This window comes from Callorhinus ursinus, unplaced genomic scaffold (genome assembly GCF_003265705.2).
Source record: "Callorhinus ursinus isolate GAN/ISIS: 27379988/994484 unplaced genomic scaffold, GSC_fseal_2.0 scaffold22, whole genome shotgun sequence".
Classification (NCBI taxonomy): domain Eukaryota; kingdom Metazoa; phylum Chordata; class Mammalia; order Carnivora; family Otariidae; genus Callorhinus; species Callorhinus ursinus.
In genome coordinates, this window is record NW_027397084.1 from 8,356,686 (window position 1) to 8,376,970 (window position 20,285).

Here is a 20,285-nt window from a genome sequence, read left to right on the forward strand (position 1 = left end):
GATATCTCAGGAGATATTTACTGTTATTCTCAATCATTCATCTTCCCCGGGCCTTATTTGTTTGTTTGTTTGTTTGTTTGTTTTTAAAAATTATTTGAGAGAGAGAGAGGAGAGCACGCAAGCAGCAGGGGGAAAGGCAGAGGGAGAGGGAGAAGCAGACTCCTTACTGAACTCAGAGCTCAACATGGGGGCTAGATCCCAGGACACTGAGATCATGTCCTGAGGCAAAATCAAGAGTTGGATGCTTAACAGACTAAGCCACCCAGGCGCAATTTATTATGAAATCTTGGGTCTAATAAATAGACCCAATTTATTATGAAATCTTCATTTCTGAATTTTAGAAATAAATTTTTAATTTATATTTTTAAAAATAATTTAAGTATCTGAAACAATCAAGACCTAAAAAAGCCAGAGGATCTACTTTGATCATATTAATTTTCAAAATGAGTTGAAGGGGCCTGAGTGGCTCAGTTGGTTAAGCATCTACCTCTTAATTTCGGCTCAGGGTCCTGGGATCAACCCCTGTGTGGGCTCTGGCTTTGCGCTCAGCAGGGAGTCTGCTTGTCCCTCTGCCTCTCCCCCTGCTCCTGCTCTCTCTCTCTTTCCCTCTCTCAAATAAATTAAAATCTTTAAAATAAAATGAGTTGAGGGGCGCCTGGATGGCTCAGTCACTAAGCATCTGCCTTTGGCTCAGGTCATGATCCTGGAGTCCTGGGATCAAGCCTGCATCGGGCTCCCTGCATGGTGGGAAGCCTGCTTCTCCCTCTCCCACTCCCCCTGCTTGTGTTCCTGCTCTCGCTGTGTCTCTCTCTGTCAAATAAATAAACAAAATCTTAAAAAAAAAAAAGAAAATGAGTTGAGTACATTAGTATAACACTATTCTAATGAGGAAACAGAATCAACACAATCAAGAGACTTCTTTAATTTAATTGATTTGACTGTGTTATTTTTATAATCTGGTGTTTCTATTTTTAGCTAGAAGCTCTATAAACAAGCATTTATTTTACCTGGTAGGATGAAGGTCACATAACACAGAAAATGGAGGAGATGATAAAATATCTTCATTCTGCAGAAAGAAGCTGCTGAAAGATTTGGTAACAAAATCTAGAGAGTAGCACACTTTCCAAAAAGCCAGGAGACATTTACTATTTATAGTTTTCTAATGGAAGAAAAACTCTTTATCCGGAAATTGTTTTAATCTGGTGTACTTGTCTCTGCACCATTGACTAGGGCTGTGGGCAGAATTACCCAAATTGAAAATACTTCAAATTATTGATCTTTAGAGAGGAAACTCTACATGGAAGATAGCTGCACACATGACACCATTATATCAATGGTGATCAATTAAACATTGACGCAATAGGCATGCATGGAGTGGGTTTAAGAGAAATATTTACCATTTTAGATGTGAAACAATTGAACATTACCATGTCAGTTAAACTCCCGGTTACTTTTCAAAATATATTCTAGTCACGAATTTGGTATGCAAATTCATCAATATGTCCAGATATCCCAAATTCTTACTTATATCCAGTTATCTCATCCAATTCCCCAAATTACTCATTTACCAAAGGACAGATAGTGAGCCTTACTTTTGTCATTAATTTTTACTAAATTATTTTCAGATGCAACTTGAATATTTATGGAGCTCTGCTTTTTCCTAGAAAAGGCCAATTAGTCTCCATTTATTTTAAATTTTTTATCAGAATAATATAGGCACACAATAAATATTAAAAAAAGTCCTTGTAATGAATAGAAATAATTTCCTCTTTCAATCTATGTTTAGATCTTCTCTTTATTATTGGATAAGAATTAGGATCTAGCTTAATATTTTGTCCTTGTGTGGCAACCACAGAATGTATCTTTTGGTTTCCACTAAGAAAAATGTGGATTCAGGCCGTCGCCAATGTACCATCTCCAGGCAGCCCCGGGAACCTGTTTTTCCCGGGAGCGGCTATGAGTAAGCAGAACCAGGTTTCATACGTTTGTGTTTTTTTGTTTGTTTGTTTGTTTTGTTTTTGTTTTGTGGGGGCCACTGCCCTAAAACATCAAATTTATTGTGCTGTTCTTACATTCCAAACCCAACCCCCTCTCCCAGTGGGGGTCAGCAGAGGGAAGGAACCGGCGTTCCTGGCCCGCTTCAAGGAACAGGTTGGCTACAGGGAAGGGCTTACGGTGGAAACCAAGAGAATCCAGCCTCAGCTCCCAGATGAAGATGGTGATCGCAGTGACAAAGGAGATGAACAGCCCCAAGTGGTGGTTTTGAAAAAGGGAGACCTGTCAGTTGAAGAAGTCATGAAAATTAAAGCAGAAATAAAGGCTGCCAAAGCAGATGAAGAACCGGCTATAGTTGATGGAAGAACGATGTATGGAAAACCAGTCAAACGTTCTTTGGATGAAAAATATTCAGGTTTAACAGCAAGCTCAAAAAAGCGGATGAAGATGAAATAAATAAGTAGGACTCAGTTAAAAAGAACTCACAAAACCAAATCAAAAACAGTTGCCTCCTTTCTTTTGACAATGAGGATGAAACTAAGTGTAAATATTTTGGATTTAGTCGTCCTTAAGAGTATATGGGGTGTTTTTTAAAGTGACACTTTTTTTTTCTATTTAAAGATAATACAAGTTCATTATAAAAGATACAGAAAAAATTTAGTATGATAAAAATTTTGTTTATCAATACCCCTTTGACATGAGGCTAACTCTGTAGATATTAACTACTATTAATATTTTGGAACTCCCATGTGTGGGGCATGTATTTTTTAAACAAAATTGAGATTATATTGCATATGTTTTCTGTCCTGCTTTTCACATGACATTATATTCTGAGCATTTTTCCAGATCAGTAAAATTTAAAAAATTTAACATAATTGCTACAGAGGATTTTGTCATTAAACAGATCACCTATTGCATCTTCTTCATTAGCAGAAGCCCACTTTGGAGGAAGATGATAATACGCCTATTTAAGAATACTTCCCCAGCTCCTGCTAAAGGTAACCATATAACAGCTCTGGCAATTTTAGAGATAAAAGTGGATCTTGTACAAGTGAGCTTCTAATAGAAGGGATCTTGATAGAAGAGAGGATCTAATGTATAACATGGAGACTGTAGTTAATAACACTATAAAAAAGAGAGATATAAGTAGAAGTCTGCTTAATAAAGCTACCAGGTATGTGATACAAGAAAGCAGATCTGGCAAGCATGAACCTTTGTCCTCGCTACATTCTGCTACATCCAGGAGCACATACATGAAACCTAGGAGTATTGAAGCCATTTTTTGGCCTAAGGAAGGCAGATCTTTTCCCTGGGTGGTACAGTGGAAAGATTCAAGGCACTTGGATCCTGATAGCATGCCTCGAGGAGCTGCTGCACCAGCACGGACTGCCAACCTCTGGACTTCTTGTTACATGAGAAGAATAAACCAAAAGTTGTTGGTCAGTAGTACCACTTGCTGACACCTGAGAATTCAATGTCTCCTGCCCTCCTTTTCCCTTAAGAGGCCCCCTTTAGTGTTGTGCTCTAGAATTTGTCAACCTTAAAAATAAAAACCAATTATTTTTAAAAAAAAGAAAGAAAGAAAAATGTGGATTCAGATCACTTACACTCTTGTGCTGTTCTGCTCCTCAAATATTTGAAAGTTATATTAATTTTCAGGGGCGCCTGGGTGGCTCAGTCATTAAGCGTCTGCCTTTGGCTCAGGCAGGATCCCACAGTCCTGGGATTGAGCCCCGCATCAGGCTCCCTGCTCCGCGGGGAGCCTGCTTCTCCCTCTCCCACTACCCCTGCTTTTGTTCCCTCTCTTCCTGTGTCTCTCTCTGTCAAATAAATAAATAAAATCTTTTAAATAAATGATTATATTAATTTTCAAAAATTCTGTAGGTTATCTTTAAACATTTAAATACCTCATTTTTTCCCCCACCAACATTAGTCACAACATTAAACTTTCTCTATTTAAATGAAGACATTAGTCCCCTTGCCATTCTCTCCAACATTCCTCCCCACTTTGTACATCTCATTCACTTGGTGTCATACATTTCCTTTTATCTTGTCTAGGATAATATTTGCACTCAGAATTGAGACACTTAAGCTTTATATTGAAATCCTGTAATACAATAATAGTATGAACTCTATTGCTTTTTTAATGTGTCTGATGTGCTAACCAAAGACAAATATTAGTTTCAAAGTCAAGTGAATTATTACTATTATTATTATTTTATTTTCTCTCTTAGTTTTTTTTCTCAAAAGTTTTCAAGTCTTTTGGTTTTAGTTGTTTCATTTTTGGTTATGATGTTTTTGAAAAATATTTTTTTCCTATAATTTTCTTCTGGATGTGGATGAAAAATATAAATAATGGCCATTCCTCATCCTTAAGTTTACCGTGGTACCATAGGCTATACCTGTCCCTGCTTCATTCTAAGAGTTTCTGAACCTGTTCAACTGCACTGAATCTACTGTGATTTGGATCTCATGTCTTCTCTCTCTCTTTTTTTTCCCTCCATCCAGAAATGTTCTCAAAAAAGATAGGAAATACAAGAATTTCAATGCTGGAAACATTTTTATTCTGCCCTCATATCTGATTGTTTGGATGTAAAATCTGGGTTCAAAATCATGTGAAGTCATTTACTCTACTAATTTCTACCATTCAGTTTTCTTGATGAGAATTCCAATGCTAGGCTAGGTCCTTTTAAATGGTTTGATTTTTTCCTCTCTCTCGACACTTATAGGACATTCTCTTCATAATTTGTACCCAAATCTCATGATTCATACATTTCTTGGTGTGAACTTCTTTTTTATGAGTTCTGTCTGGCACAGGTGAGCTTCTATCTTCAAATCTGGGAAGATGTTGTGTTCTCTTCTCTTTTTCTATTTCTTTCTCTGATAAAGTCTCTTCCTCATTATGTGTATATTTATCTTCTCTCTTTGGGGGATTTCTTTCAGTCAGATATTGAAATTTTCTTCTTTCTTATTTTTTTATTTTGATAAAAAAATCTTATTTTTATATATACTTATGTTATTTTATGATTTAAATATCGTTCAATTTTCAGTTTTTTTTTTCTTTTCTTTATTTATTTGACAGAGATAGAGAGAGACAGAGAGAGAGGGAACACAAGCAGGGGGAGTGGGAGAGGGAGAAGTAAGCTTCCCGCTGAGCAAGGAGCCCAATGTGGGACTCGATCCCACATGACCCAAGCCAAAGACAGACACTTAATGGCTGAGCCGCCCAGGTGCCCCTCACTTTTCATTTTTCTAATATTTTTTTTAAGCAAACATATTTAGGATGTAAGTGCCCTTATCTGTTCTCTGATTATTCTTTTGCCATGGACCAGTGTTTTTGTTTTGTAGATGTAAGTTCTTCTTGAATCCCTCTGCAAATATATTTGAGAGTTTTGTTCATATTAAACTCTGTTTTCCTCGAACTGTTTTCTCAGGATCTAGTGTCCTGTTTGGTGGTGTTATCTTAGTTATTCATGCCTTTGCTTTTATATATTGTTGTAAAAGCACTGGTTCTAGGATGAAGAATTAAATACCTCATGGGGATTTCCTTGTCTTTACCCCAAAGCCTCTGCTTTGGGGAAATCTCATAGTAAGGTCTATGGATGTAGGTTGAATGGGCTTCTTTAAAGTTATCATAAAAGCCATCTATGAAAAATCCACAGCAAGTATCATTCTCAATGGAGAAAAACTGAGAGCTTTTCCCCTAAGATCAAGAACATGGCAGGGATGTCCACTATCACCACTGCTATTCAACATAGAACTAGAAGTCCTGGCCTCAGCAATCAGACAACAAAAAGAAATAAAAGGCATCCGAATCAGCAAAGAAGAAGTCAAACTCTCACTCTTTGTAGACGATATGATACTTAATGTGGAAAACCCAAAAGACTCCATGCCAAAACTGCTAGAACTCATACAGGAATTCAGTAAAGTGGCAGGATATAAAATCATGCACAGAAATCAGTGGCATTCCTATACACCAACACCAAGACAGAAGAAAGAGAAATTAAGGAGTCGATCCCATTTACAATTGCACCCAAAACCATAAGATACCTAGGAATAAATCTAACCAAAGAAGGAAAGGATCTGTACTCAGAAAACTATAAAATACTCATGAAAGAAATTGAGGAAGACACAAAGAAATGGAAGAACGTTCCATGCTCATAGGTTGGAAGAACAAACATTGTGAAGATGTCAATGCTACCTAGAGCAATCTACACATTCAGTGTGATCCCCATCAAAATACCATCCACTTTTTTCAAAGAAATGGAACAAATAATCCTAAAATTTGTATGGAACCAGAAGAGACCCCGAATAGCCAGAGGAATACTGAAAAAGAAAAGCAAAGCTGGTGGCATCACAATTCCAGACTTCAGGCTCTATTACAAAGCTGCCATCATCAAGACAGTATGGTACTGGTACAAAAAATGACACATAGATCAATGGAACAGAATCGAGAGCCCAGAAATGGACCCTCAACTCTATGATCAACTAATCTTCAACACAGCAGGAAAGAATGTCCAATGGAGAAAAAGTCTCTTCAACAAACGGTGTTGGGAAAATTGGACAGCCACATTAGAAGAGTGAAACTGGACTATTTTCTTACACAGATAAATGGAAATGGATGAAAGACTTCAATGTGAGACAGGAATCCATCAAAATCCTAGAGGGGAACACAGGCAGCAACCTCTTCAACCTCAGCCACAGCAACTTCTTCCTAGAAACATCGCCAAAGGCAAGGGAAGCAAGGGCAAAAATGAACTATTAGGACTTCATCAAGATAAAAAACTTTTGCACAGCAAAGGAAACAGTCAACAAACCCAAGAGACAACCAACAAATGGGAAAAGATATTTGCAAACGATCTATCAGATAAAGGGCTAGTATCCAAAATCTATAAAGAACTTATCAAACTCAACACCCAAAGAACAAATAATCCAATCAAGAAATGGGCAGAAGACATGAACAGACATTTCTGCAAAGAAGAGATCCAAATGGCCAACAGACACATTAAAAATTGCCCAATATTACTTGTCATCAAGGAAATACAAATCAAAACCACAATGAGATACCACCTCCCATCAGTCAGAATGGCTAAAATTAATAAGTCAGGAAACGACAGATGTTGGCGAGGATGCAGAGAAAAGGGATCCTTCTTACACTCTTGGTTGGAATGCAAGCTGGTGCAACCACTCTGGAAAACACTATGGAGGTTCCTCAAAAAGTTGAAAATAAAGCTACTATGACCCCACAATTGCACTACTGGGTATTTACCCCAAAGATACAGATGTAGTAAGCAGAAGGGGCACGTGCACCCCAATGTTTATAGCCGCAACGTCCACAATTGCCAAACTATGGAAAGAGCCTAGATGTCTATCGACAGATGAATGGATAAAGATGTGGTGTGTGTATATATATATATATATATATATATATATATATATATATATGTATGTATGTATATTTACAATAGAATATCATGCAGCCCTCAAAAATTGAAATCTTGCCATTTGCAATGATGTGGATGGAACTAGAGAGTATTATGCTAAGCGAAATAAATCAATCAGAGAAAGACAATTATCATATGATCTCACTGATGGGGGAAGGGAGGGAAAAATGAAACAAGACAAAACCAGAGAGGGAGACAAACAATGAGAGACTCTTAATCTCAGGAAACAAACTGAAGGTTGCTGGAGTGGAGGAGGGGGGAGGGATGGGGTGGCTGGGTGATGGACAATGGGGAGGGTATGTGCTATGATGAGCACTGCGAATTGTGTAAGACTGATGAATCACGGTCCTGTGCCCCTGAAACAAATAATACATTATATGTTAATAAAAAAATAAAAAAAATAAAGTGAGCAGAGGGGTTAGAACTCTCAATGTCTTGAAGAAACAAAACAAAGCAAGCATTGCTTTTTTTTCTGGGAGACAAGTTCCTGTACCAGAACTCTTAGACCTTCCCATATGATTTCTTCAACTGGGCTGTGGTTTTATTTAAATAAAACTAAAAACTCCGTTAGGGAAGAATGGTATTTCTCTTGTTTGACAGTGAATCCCCAGTGTGTAGGAATGTTTTTATTAGAATGGAAACTTCAAAAGTGAAGATATAATCCAAATGAATATCTTTGACAACTTTGTAAAAAATCAATTGACTACACATATTGGCATCTGTTTCAAGACTTTACGTTCTGATTTGTTGATCAATCTCTTTCTATTTTACAGCCATACCAAATTCTCTTAGTTATTGAAACATTATAGTAAAATCTGGAATCAAGTAGTGTCAGCTTTACAACTTAGTTCTCAATTCTTCAATTTATCATGGCTATTTTGGGTCTTGTAAATTTCCAAACAATTTTTTTTTAAATTTTACTTACTTATTTGAGAGAGAAAGAAGGAGGGAGGGAGAGAAAAAGCAGGAGCAGGGGAGGTGCAGAGGGAGAGGGAGAAGCAGACTCCCCACTGAGTAAGAGTCCATGCAGGGCTCAATCCCAGGACCCTGGGATCTTGACCTGAGCCGAAGGCAGATGCTTAACTGACTGAGCCACCCAGGTGCCCCTCCTTGAAATTTCATTTTTTGAGTTTTGTTATGGATAATGCTGGCCTCCTAATATCATTTGGGAAATATTCTTTCCTATTCTATTATACAAAGGGGTCTGTGTATAATGAATATTCTTTCATTATTAAATATTTAGAAAAATTCAGCAATGAAGCCATCTATACCTGGTATTTTCTATGTGGGAAGATTTGTAGATAGACATTATTAAAAAAGGATATAGAATGATACAAGTTGCAAATTTTTTCTTATGTGAATCTTGGTGGTTTACATCATTTGAGGAATTTTTCCTTTTCATAACAGTTATCAAAGTATAGGTATATCATTGATTATTGTATTCTCTTACTGTTTTTTAGTATTTTTTATATCTGTTGTCATTTCTCCTATTCATTCCTAATATTGGTCATTTGTGCTTTCTTTCTCTTTCTCTTTCTTTTTTTAATCAATCTGGTTAGATATTTCTGAAAATCAATTTTTTACCTTTTTAAAAAAACAGCTTTTGTTTTTGTTGATTTTTTCCTATTGTTTTTCCATTTCATATTTAATTAATTGCTGATCTTATTTTATTATTTCCTTCCTTCTGCCCAGTAAAAATAAGGGTTTTATTGAGGTATATAGTTTCTAAAATGAGGTTTATTTTACCTTTCTTTTTCTAAATTCTTTTTTTTTCTAAGTTCTTAAAATGGAGGCTTAAATCATTGGTTTGAAAGATTTCTTATATTTTTTAAAGATTTATTTTATTTCATTTTTAAAGATTTTATTTATTTTATTTTCTTATATTTTTAAAACATTTTATTTATTTATTTATTTGAGAGAGAGAGCACGTATGCCTTTGTATGTATTCAAGGGGGGTTGGGGGGGAAGAGGAGCAAGGGAGAAGGGAGAGGGAGGGGGAAAGAATCTCAACAAGACTTGTGCTGAATGAGGAGCCCAATGAGGGGCTGGAACTCCCGACTCTGAGATCATGACCTGAACTGAAACCAAGACTCAGGTGCTCAGTTGACCTAACAGGCCAGGCACCCCTCTTATTTTTTATTATAACCACTTAAAAATACTGTGGTTATAGTCTTGGGCTCTCTTTTTGTCTGTGTCTCTTTGTTTTTTGTGTGTGTCACTCTCTCTATCTGTCTCCTGTTTCCTCCCTCCCTCTCTCCCTCTCTCTCTCTCTCTGATCACTTGTACTGGGGGAATCAAGGTACCATGTTGTGAGAATTTCTATGGAGTGGCCCAGATTATCTTGTTAGAATCCATGACCCTTTATTTAATAAGTTATAAAGAATTGGAGCTCTATGTCCAATAGCTCTCAAGAACAAAGCCTGACAACAACCAAATGAGCAGGCTTAGAAGCAGATCCTTTGACCCTCGTTGAGTATCAAGATGTTTACAGCTCCAGTTAGTGCAATCTCATCAGAGACCTTGAGACGGAAGCACCAAGCTAAGCTGCTTCTGGAATGCTTTCCACAGCATCTATGAGAAAATAAAGGTTTTTAAAACTGTTACTTCTTGGAATAATTTGTTTAAAAAAAAAGAATTAATATAATATTCTGTCTTACATTCTCTATCTTTTAATTGGTATGTTTACATTTAATATTTACACTTAATGAAATTATAATATGGTTGTGTTTAAAACTGTCACCTTGTTATTTGTTTTCTATTTGTTCTCCTTTCCTTTGTTCCCCTTTCCTTCCTCTCCTATATGTACATTTTTTTATTATCACATTTTATCTACCCCACTGGGTATATACATATTTTTTTTGTTCTTGCTGTAGGGTTTATAATACAGCCCTCTAACTTTCATGTATAACTCTTACAATCCTATACTAATATTTTCCCTTTCCCATAGTTTGGGCTATTTCATTCATGTCTTTCTGCAATGCAATAAACCACACAATGTATTTTACTTTTGTTTTAAGCAATTGTCTTTTACAGAGATTTAAAAACTGGGAAAAGAATATTTTACATTTACCCACAAACTTACAAATTGTAACTCAATTTATTCCTTTGTGAAGGTCCAAATTTCTATCTTTTATAGTCTTCTTTCTACTGGAAAATTTTTGTGTATTTCTCAAGAAAGGTCTGCTGACCTTTATCCATGTTGTAGCATGAATTTGTACTTTATTCCATTTTATTGCCAAAATAATATTCCATTGTATGGGTATGCCACATAATGTTTATCTATCCATCAGTTTATAGACATTTGGGTTGTTTCCATTTGGGTTGTTTTGGCTATTATGAATCAAGCTGCTATGGCCATTTTTGTGCAAGTTTTTGCATTGACCCATTTTTCAATTCTTTTGCACATATGCCTATGAGTGGGATTGCAGAATCAAATGAAAATTCCAGGCTTAACTTTTTCAGGAACCGGCACTCCATCTTCCCAAGTGTTTCCACCAGTTTACATTCTCACCAGCAGTATATGAGAGTTCCAATTTCTTCATATTCTAACCAACATTTGTTAATGTGTCTTATGTTCATTATAACTCTGTTAGAAAGTGGGAAGTGGTAACTCACTGTGGTGCTGATTTGCATTTCCTTGATGGCTATTGAGATTAAATACCTTTCTATGTGCTTATTGAACATTCATATATCCTCTTTGGAGAAATGTCTATTCAATTACGTTGTCCATTTTATAATTGGGTTAGTGTGTTTTTATTATTGAGTTATAAACATTCTTTGTATATTCACAGCTACCTTGACTGGGCGGCTGCTGGTTGTCAAGGCTCTTGGTGAGGCAAGAGTTGGACAATAATGGGGCAGTTGAACTGCCACAAAGTTAGCTGTTCTTATTGAGATTCAGCATTGTTTTGTTTTGTTTCTTAAATCAATAAATGCTCCTTGGATTTCTGCAAATCTGTGGTTAATTTGGAGAGCTCTTGAAAAGTTGATTTTGACAATTTCTTGCCACTATTTTGCTGCTTTTATGAAGGGACAGAATTCTGGATCTCTTTATTCCATCATTTCAGAAGTCTTGCCTATGATTCGTTATGTGTTGTTTCTTTTTTCTTTTTTAAAAACTTTTATAGTTTGGAAGTTATATATACTGGCTAATATTGCTTTGCCACAGACTACCCTGAAACTTGATGGTTTAAAACAAAAGCAATTTTATTATGCTCATCGATTATATGGGTCAAAAACTAACACAGAGTTACACCTGGGTGGCTCAGTTGTTAAGCGTCTGCCTTCGGCTCAGGTCATGGTCCCAGGGTCCTGGGATCGAGCCCCACATTGGGGTCCCTGCTCGGTGGGAAGCCTGCCTCTCCCTCTCCCATTCCCCCTGCTTGTGTTACCTCTCTCGCTCTATCTCTCTCTGTCAAATAAATAAATAAAATCTTAAAAAAAAAAAAACTAACACAGAGCATAATAGGAATAGGTTGCCTCTTTTCTTCTATGTCTGAGACCTCATCTGGGAAGACATGAAGACTGGGAGTGAGTTCTCATTGGTTAGCTTCTCCTTCTTACCCTCCTTTATGGAGTCTAATTTTTTTTAACATACTTTAAATGTTACTCCTTAGAATTTTGGACACTTTTTTCCTTCTCATCAATCTGTAGTAGTCTTTTGGGTGATATTATCCCAACGCTTCTGTTTATGGCTCCTGAAATCTATATTTGAAGCACATTTTCTCTCCCAAGCTTCACATCAGTATATAGCTAAAAAGTCTAAACTCAACATGCCATAAATGTTCCTTTGCAAAAATCTATGTCTTTTGCTGTTTCCTAGTGAATGATTGCAGTGTTCAGTATTTTATCCAAGTAAGAAAACTTGGAGTTATCATTTCCTCTTTAACCTCAAATTCACTGAACTTCTTACATTTTCTCTAGATCAGAATTCTCACCTAAATTTTTCTATTTTCCAGATCTGTGCTGTAGCTATAGGTAAAAACACTCAGAGGAGACTTTAAATTCTACACATCAAGTATTTGCTGATAGAAAACTTTATAATTCATAAGAAAGTCATGTCAATATTAATTCAAGATTATGGTAGAATTAATGTGGAATGTGGAAAATTGTAAACACAATGAGTTCACTGAAGATAGGGAAAAGGACAGAAGTATTTTTTTTAAGATTTTATTTATTTATTCATGAAAGACGGAGAGAGAGAGAGAGGCAGAGGGAGAAGCAGGCTCCCAAGGAGCAGGGAGCCCGACGTGGGACTCGATCCCAGGACCCTGGGACCATGACCTGAGCCGAAGGCAGATGCCTAACCATCTGAGCCACCCAGGCGCCCAGGACAGAAGTGTTAAATGCTGAATTATATATGAAGAAGTTAAATAAAATTCTTAAGGACCTGAAAAGAAGACCCCTGGATTGCTGCCTATGTTCAGAATTAATTATGATAAAAGGTTAACTTTAGAATTAGAAATGGCTTTTCTTTGTTTTGGATATTTTTGTATTCTTCCAAATTTTCTTATACTTTATAACAAGAAAAAAATCCTTTAAAAATGTTTTTAACTTGCTTTTATTCTCATCACATTTTACTCCCTGTTGTGTTTTGTTTGATTGTTCTTATAAATACATCACCAATAGTGTCTTATTATGTGATTAAGGTGTTTATGACTTTGTGTCTAAGACTCAAGCACACTTTGCTGAAATTATGGAAAGGTAGCATAAACCATGATTGATGACTGATACCTAAAAGTTGTCTGTCATGTGGGTAGAGGAGGACTTCTGTCAGTTTAGTAAATAAGCTACCACTCTTTCCATCTCTTGTACCTAACCCAACATTGAACTCACAAGCCGCCATAATATAGTTGTGTAATTGAAAAGGCCAGAGGACACCCACATGAAAATAGATTGATAAAAAGTAGAAAGTTCATTTTTATTAATAGTAATGTTACAAGTTAGTGTTATAGAGTAGGGTAGACTTATAATTTACAGTATATCCCCTGTGGTATTGATGGGTTTAGGGACTGGCTTTTGGTATTCCCGTACAACACAGCAGGGCTCAGTACTGCAGTAATTATATATGTACTCCCAACTGTTGCAGGAAGTCTTGCAGGCACCACGAACAAGGTAACATTCTCTTTTTCTCTCTACATCTTCTTTTGTTTTTTTCTGTGAAGCTAAGCAAAAGTATCTATGATCATAAATCCAGATTTAATCCCCTTGCATAAATAGGTGGATAGGTAATAGATAGACAGACAAGCATATAAAGTTGTTTAAAGTATAAAGGTAAACCATTTCGTTTCTAAAATCATGTCCAGTCAATTATATTAAAAAGTTCACATTTTATCCCCTACAAATTGTGACAATATAAATACTTATTTATCCAACAATATTTCCTTTGCCACTAGCTTTTTTTTAAAATGGAATATCATTAAGTATCTAATCTGTGCATGCTTCCTCAAAAGTAAAGAGAAAAAAATGTGGAAAAAATAGTCTACCTGTTTGTGTTCTAAATAACCATCTACCTCTAACACCCCCTCTCCCCCTAAAATTACTGGACCAGTTATAGAAAGCTTAATTTTGACAACAGCTAGAGTTATCAGTTCATTAAGTCACATTTAAAAAGAGAAGGCAGTAGGAAGTATGTAAGAAGTCATAGTCTCATCAAACAAAATAACAAACAGGTTTAATTCTACATCCTGGGAATTTTTTTCCCTTTTATTTTCTCAACTATCAGTCCAGTTCATTTCTTCTTTCATGTAAAATAGAGTGAATTGCATTATAGGTTCATGTGGAGTCTCCTAACAACAATTTAATTGTTTGACTTTTTCCAGAGTAAAGCATTTATAAAAAACATTTTGTTCTTCCCTCCTTTTTCATATTAACAAATATTACCTGATGGACCACAAGACACAGTGAAGACAAAGGTCAGGAAAATACAAAGTATCTTCATTGCTGATATTGTTACTTCAGTGAAGTTGAGGCAGACCTCAAAATGTCTGAGAGTTGTGCTATTTCTTGATACAAGAAAGATGAACTCTTGTTTTTATAGCCTTCTCAGAGTAATTACTATTCTGATTAATGCCGCCTTTCAAGATTGAGTACATATTCATGTACTGTGTAATAGCAACAAACAGAATAGAGGACTTAGTTCTATTATGACCTCAATGAGCCAAATGTGAACTCATTTTCAGTTACACAGGCAAATAATAGGATGAAAGTCTTTTTAGATTTTTTAATTGAAAGCACACAATCAGTCTCATCTATATTTTCAGTCACATGCTTTCTTGAGTATCTATTATGTGTCAGGCAGTGTTTTAAACACTTTATATAGATTAGCTAGCTTAGTCTTCATTACAAATGCTACGACATAGAAACTTCCCCTTTTCCAGTTGAGGAAATTGTGGCACAGAGGGATTATGTAATTGCCTCACATCAGACGTGTAGTGACTGGCAGAGCCGAGGTAGACTACAAGGTAATTTGATGCCAGAGTACATACTCTCATCTTCCACCTTCTTCACCCTTGTAACTGAGTAAAATGATGTTTATCATGTGACATTATCCTCTGTATACTGGTCTGAATTAGACAGTTCCTGGGATGCAATTTTTCTACAAAAAGAAAATATTTCTAAAACATAGTTTCGGTACTGTTACATTATAAATTACCATAGTGATGCTGTAAGAATAATCATTATAATGCTTTACTTATTCATAGGACTGACTACCTCATTCATAGGGGAAAGCAGTATGTTAAAACTTGAAAGAGCACTGGATTTAGATACAGAAAACTAATCTTAGTATCTGGCTCTTCTGTACAGTAGCTGTATATTTGAGACAAATATTCACTGACTGAGCTTCAAGATTCTCTTTGAAGGCTGGATTGGTAAGACCAGCCACCTGCAGGGGTTTCAGGTAAGAATTAAAGAGACACCATATGCATAAAAGGATTTAAAAGTAATTGACATATAAATATAAATACTTTTACTGAGTGTGAAAATCCAAAACATATATCCTTACAACTTAAATGATTTATGTTCTAACTCCCTCTGTCATTGAGGAAAAACAAATTATAAGGATATTCTATAATCTGGGTTTTAAAAGCAGTAATCTAAAAAAATTATTAAAAGCAGTTTTGTTCATTCTCTTCTTCATTTCTTATACAAAAGTTGCTTATATATTTATAGCCACAGCATGGGAAATTGATTTTCTCAATATCCTCTTTCTAAAAACACCAAAAAAAAAAGACACTTTAAACTGCTGCAGTTTTACTAGGACCCATTGTATGTAAGTAGAGCAAAATAACAGATATGAAAAATACAGTAGAAAATTAACAGGCCTGGTATTAGCATAGTGGGGGCATGCGTAAGAAGACGACCTAGGACAAAATGGCCCATTTCTGTTTCAGTGCAGCTGTATCCATTCCCCTGTCTAAAATAAGCCACTATCAAGCTGTGGCTGGAATATCAGCCAGATTCTTATATATTGGATGATCTTTTCTCTCTTTGCTAAAATGTGAGGTTGTAACTAGCAATGTCTGGATCACACAGAACAAAGACAAGGATTTGAGTGATTATCATCCCAATTCTAGCCAGTAAGTGATATAAATCGAATTGGATGCACAGGAGAGAATTTATTGATTTATTGTTTCAAATGGATATTTTAGGGCTTAATTTGAGAGAGATCCAAATTCTAGATTTCTACTAATAACAACTTTTTAAAAGGGGGGAATACAAAGTGTGGGAAAAAGGACAAAAATTAGATTGTAAGCAGTGATTAAGAAAAAGAGAGGAGACAGAGGAATTTTTTTTTAAAGGTGAGAGAATTGACCTGAAGTATATGAACCAAATAGTAAAAATATTTCTGCTAAAGTAAGAATTTTGGATTATTAGATGGTGAAGTTTTTTTACTTTCTTTTTACAAGGTTAGATGATTATAGCTAATAATTACATACTTCAAAGCCACAGGTAAGGACTCTTAAAGTTGTCGGTTCTTGGTGAAAAGAGTGTGGCTAGGTTTTAGGGATTTGGGGTTGATTTGTGCCTACCAAGGGAGGTTTTCCAGGCCAGTGCTGGTATGTTGAGAATGCCAGAAAAGAGTATGATGTTAAGACAGATGGTAAGGAAAGGAGAAGGAGAGGAGAGGAGAGGAGAGGAGAGGAGAGGAGAGGAGAGGAGGGGAGGGAAGGGAAGGGAAAGGAAAGGAAAAAGGAAAGGAAAGGAAAGGAAAGGAAAGGAAAGGAAAGGAAAGGAAAGGAAAGGAAAGGCAAGGAAAGGCAAGGCAAGGAAAGGAAAGGAAAGGAAAGGAAAGGCAAGGAAAGGAAAAAGGAAAGGAAATGCTATTCTCTTATAGAAGTTTCCAGTAAAACCTGACACTCTTCTGCATCAAGCCTTGATTTGTTGGTCTGGCACTAGGTCTTAGCTTTCATAGTCCAGAGAATAAGAGCCTAAAACAACACTAAAGTCTCTTTCGCTGTAAAACTATGATGCCATTTTCATTCTTTGCTCTTCACTACCAGGCACCATGCATTATTTCACCCCTCCACCTAAAACAAACAAAAAAATTTTTTGACTATTTTAATGCACTGATGGCTGCAAAGCTTTAAGTTTAAAGAATCCATTATGGGACTCATTTTATACACCAGTGGCAGGCTGATTGGCACTTTTGCAAATTTTCAAATTGGTCAGAATCATAAAACCTTTTTTACAGATGAGGACAATGAGGATTAAATTACTAAGAAAACAAAAGACTGCAGAGATGTCAGTGGCTGGAACTTCTGCTATACTTTCTACTTCTTTCCACTATAAAAAGCTTTTATGCAGGCTCTAATAATTATTGATGGTTCATATCTTTAGGACCCATGAGCCCCAGAAGCTCATGCTCTGTCCTTCTTGAACCTGCTGCACCTTGAAAACATCTATTAAATGCCTCTACAGTGCAAGGCACTGTTCCATGTAACTTACAGGTATCCTGTGTTTAAATCTCATGAAAGCCCTAGGAAGTAGGAATAATATTTAGCCCCATTTTCATGCACAAGGATATTGACACAGAGATTTAACTAAGTTACTTGCTTAAAGTAACAAAGTCAACCACTAGCTGGGAAGTGGTGAAACTGAGATTGAACATGGTCTATTGCTAGAGCCCACATTCTTAACCATTATTATTAATACATACCCCAGTCACCTGGAATACTTGTCTCAGAGTTACAGGGGGAGTTTATATAATATAATAATGAAAATGAGGTTTCCAATGTAAAAGAAACACTACAATTCACTTGTTCTCACTATTTTTACAGCTTAAGGACACTCTGAAAGAAATTTTGTAGAGAAAACAGTCCTAGGAGATTGTTTTTAGGAGAATCTAGAGAAAATTTGGAGAATAGCAGATACTGATCTTTCCTTTCCTCCTAACAAATATCTTTCCAGTCCAGTCTGAGTCTTCCCTGACATTCTAAGGAGGAGGGGAGAACATCGCATATTTTATATTCTCACTGAGGATAGTTCAAAAACAAGTTCTTGTGCAGAACGCTGGTGCCCTGTGTAGCTATTGTTCTATATTAAGCCATACATGGGTGTTAAAGGCAATGATATAAACTTTTATTTATTTATTTATTTATTTATTTATTTATTTATTTATTTATTTATTTAATTTCAAATTCCAGTTAGTTAACATACAATTGTAATATTAGTTTCAGGTGGACAATATGGTAATTCAACACTTCCATATAGCACCCCATGCTCGTCACAAGTGCCTCCTTAATCCTCATCACCTAGTTCACTCACCCACTCCTCCACCTCTCCTCTGGTAACCATCAGTTTATTCTCTCTAGTTGAGTCTTAAACATTAAATTTTAAATCAACATTAAAGATAACTATTAGAATGTATGGTCTCATGGGATAATGTTATCCAATGTCTATTGGCTTTTATGCTTTGTCTTGATCTGGGGGACAAATTTATAGTTTACCAAATGTGTTTTTTGTACTATCCCATTACTTATGAATCATCCTCTTAAAAAATTATACATAAAAGAATTGATGTTTAGCCAGTTGCTGACAGTCTTATCACACTGTTACGGCAGTGTGAAAAGTATCTGCCTAATCACTACTATTAGTACTAGTGCTACCACTGCTAACTACTAATGAAGCATCAGGACAATGGGTATGTTTATGTAAGTTATTGAGTTCCAGTAATTACCTCTTCCAGTGGGTGGGATGATGGCTACCACCCACACTTTCTTTTTCTTTTTTTTAAGATTTATTTATTTATTTGAGAGAGAGAGCAGGAGCAGTATGGGCAGACGGAGAGAGAGAATCCAAAGCAGACTCCAAACTAAGTGCAGAGCTTGATGCAAGGCTCAGTCTGACAACCCTGAGATCAAGACCTGGGCCAAAATCAGGAGTTGGTTGCTCGACGAACTGCGCCACCTAGGCGCCCCTATCACCCACACTTTTTTTTTTTTTTTAGTGGTCAATGACTTTTTATTTTTCCAAGTATGGAGAGATAAAAATTTAAAACACAAATACCATCTATTGTCACCATTTCATAAGATAAATACCATTTTAAACTAAAAATGCTGGAAGGATATAAGCTTATAATAAAGGTCTTTCCTTTAATTGAATAAGACTATGAAAGATTCATGAGGTTTAATTTCTGATTTCAGAGCTAGCTAATGAAAATTTCCCCGACTGACTGGCTTAAGTCTGTGTACTGGTATGTGGGAATCACCAAACATCAGCCCATGGCATCCACATTTATGAATAAAGTTTTCTGAAAACAGATGTAACTTAGATACAGCAGGCTCTACTTTTCCCCATCTTTACACTGACAGCATATTCTTTTTGTCTTTTTTTCTTTTATTTTTTTTATTGTTATGTTAATCACCATACATTACATCATTAGTTCTTGATGTAGTGTTCCATGATTCATTGTTTGTGCATAACACCCAGTGCTCCACGCAGAACGTGCCCTCCTTAATACCCATCACCAGGCTAACCCATCCCCCCACCTTCCTCCCCTCTAGAACCCTCAGTTTGTTTTTCAGAGTCCATCGTCTCTCATGGTTCGTCTCCCCCTCCGACTTACTCCCCTTCATTCTTCCCCTACTGCTATCTTCTTCTTTTTCTTTTTTCTTAACATATCTTGCATTATTTATTTCAGATGTACAGATCTGTGATTCAACAGTCTTGCACAATTCACAGTGCTCACCATAGCACATACCCTACCCAATGTCTCTCACCCAGCCACCCCATCCCTCCCACCCCCCACCACTCAGCAACACTCAGTTTGTTTCCTGAGATTTACAATTCCTCATATCAGTGAGGTCATATGTTACATGTCTTTCTCTGATTGACTTATTTCACTCAGCATAACACCCTCCAGTTCCATCCACGTCATACAAAAGACAAGATCTCATTCCTTTTGATGGCTGTATAATATTCCATTGTATATGTATACCACTTCTTTATCCATTCATCTGTCGATGGACATCTTGGCTCTTTCCAAGTTTGGCTATTGTGGACATTGCTGCTATAAACATTGGGGTGCACATACCCCTTCGGATCCCTACATTTGTATCTTTGGGGTAAATACCCAGTAGTGCAATTGCTGGATCATAGGGTAGCTCTATTTTCAACTGTTTGAGGAACCTCCATACTGTTTTCCAGAGTGGCTGCACCAGCTTGCATCCCCAACAACAGTGTAGGAGTGTTCCCCTTCTCCGCATCCCCGCCAACATCTGTCATTTCCTGACTTGTTAATTTTAGCCATTCTGACGGGTGTGAGGTGGTATCTCATTGAGATTTTGATTTGGATTTCTCTGCTGCCGAGTGATGTTGAGCACTTTTTCATATGTCTGTTGGCCA

The 20,285-nt window shown here is 36.4% G+C and overlaps 1 protein-coding gene and 1 pseudogene across 1 annotated transcript; one reads left to right on the top strand and one right to left on the bottom strand.

Moving 5' to 3' along the window:
• Positions 1-1,956: 1,956 nt before the first annotated feature.
• Positions 1,957-2,567, top strand: LOC112837813 (uncharacterized protein KIAA1143 homolog pseudogene; annotated as a pseudogene).
• Positions 2,568-13,412: 10,845 nt separating this feature from the next.
• On the bottom strand, positions 13,413-14,452 carry DEFB113 (defensin beta 113). Its single transcript, XM_025890404.2, has 2 exons — positions 14,322-14,452; positions 13,413-13,603 (listed from the first exon to the last, which is right to left on the bottom strand). The coding sequence occupies exons 1-2, from the start codon at positions 14,377-14,379 to the stop codon at positions 13,413-13,415; spliced, it is 249 nt and encodes an 82-aa protein (XP_025746189.1). The 5' UTR covers positions 14,380-14,452.
• Between the last annotated feature and the right edge of the window lie 5,833 nt (positions 14,453-20,285).

Excerpts from the sequence above, each read along its gene's own strand:
- DEFB113 (XM_025890404.2), bottom strand. The coding sequence starts at position 14,379 with ATGAAGATACTTTGTATTTTCCTGACCTTTGTCTTCACTGTGTCTTGT. Across the intron at positions 13,604-14,321 it reads TGTGTCTTGTGGTCCATCAG|CTTCACAGAAAAAAACAAAA; the intron begins GTAATATTTGTT and ends ACTTTTGCTTAG.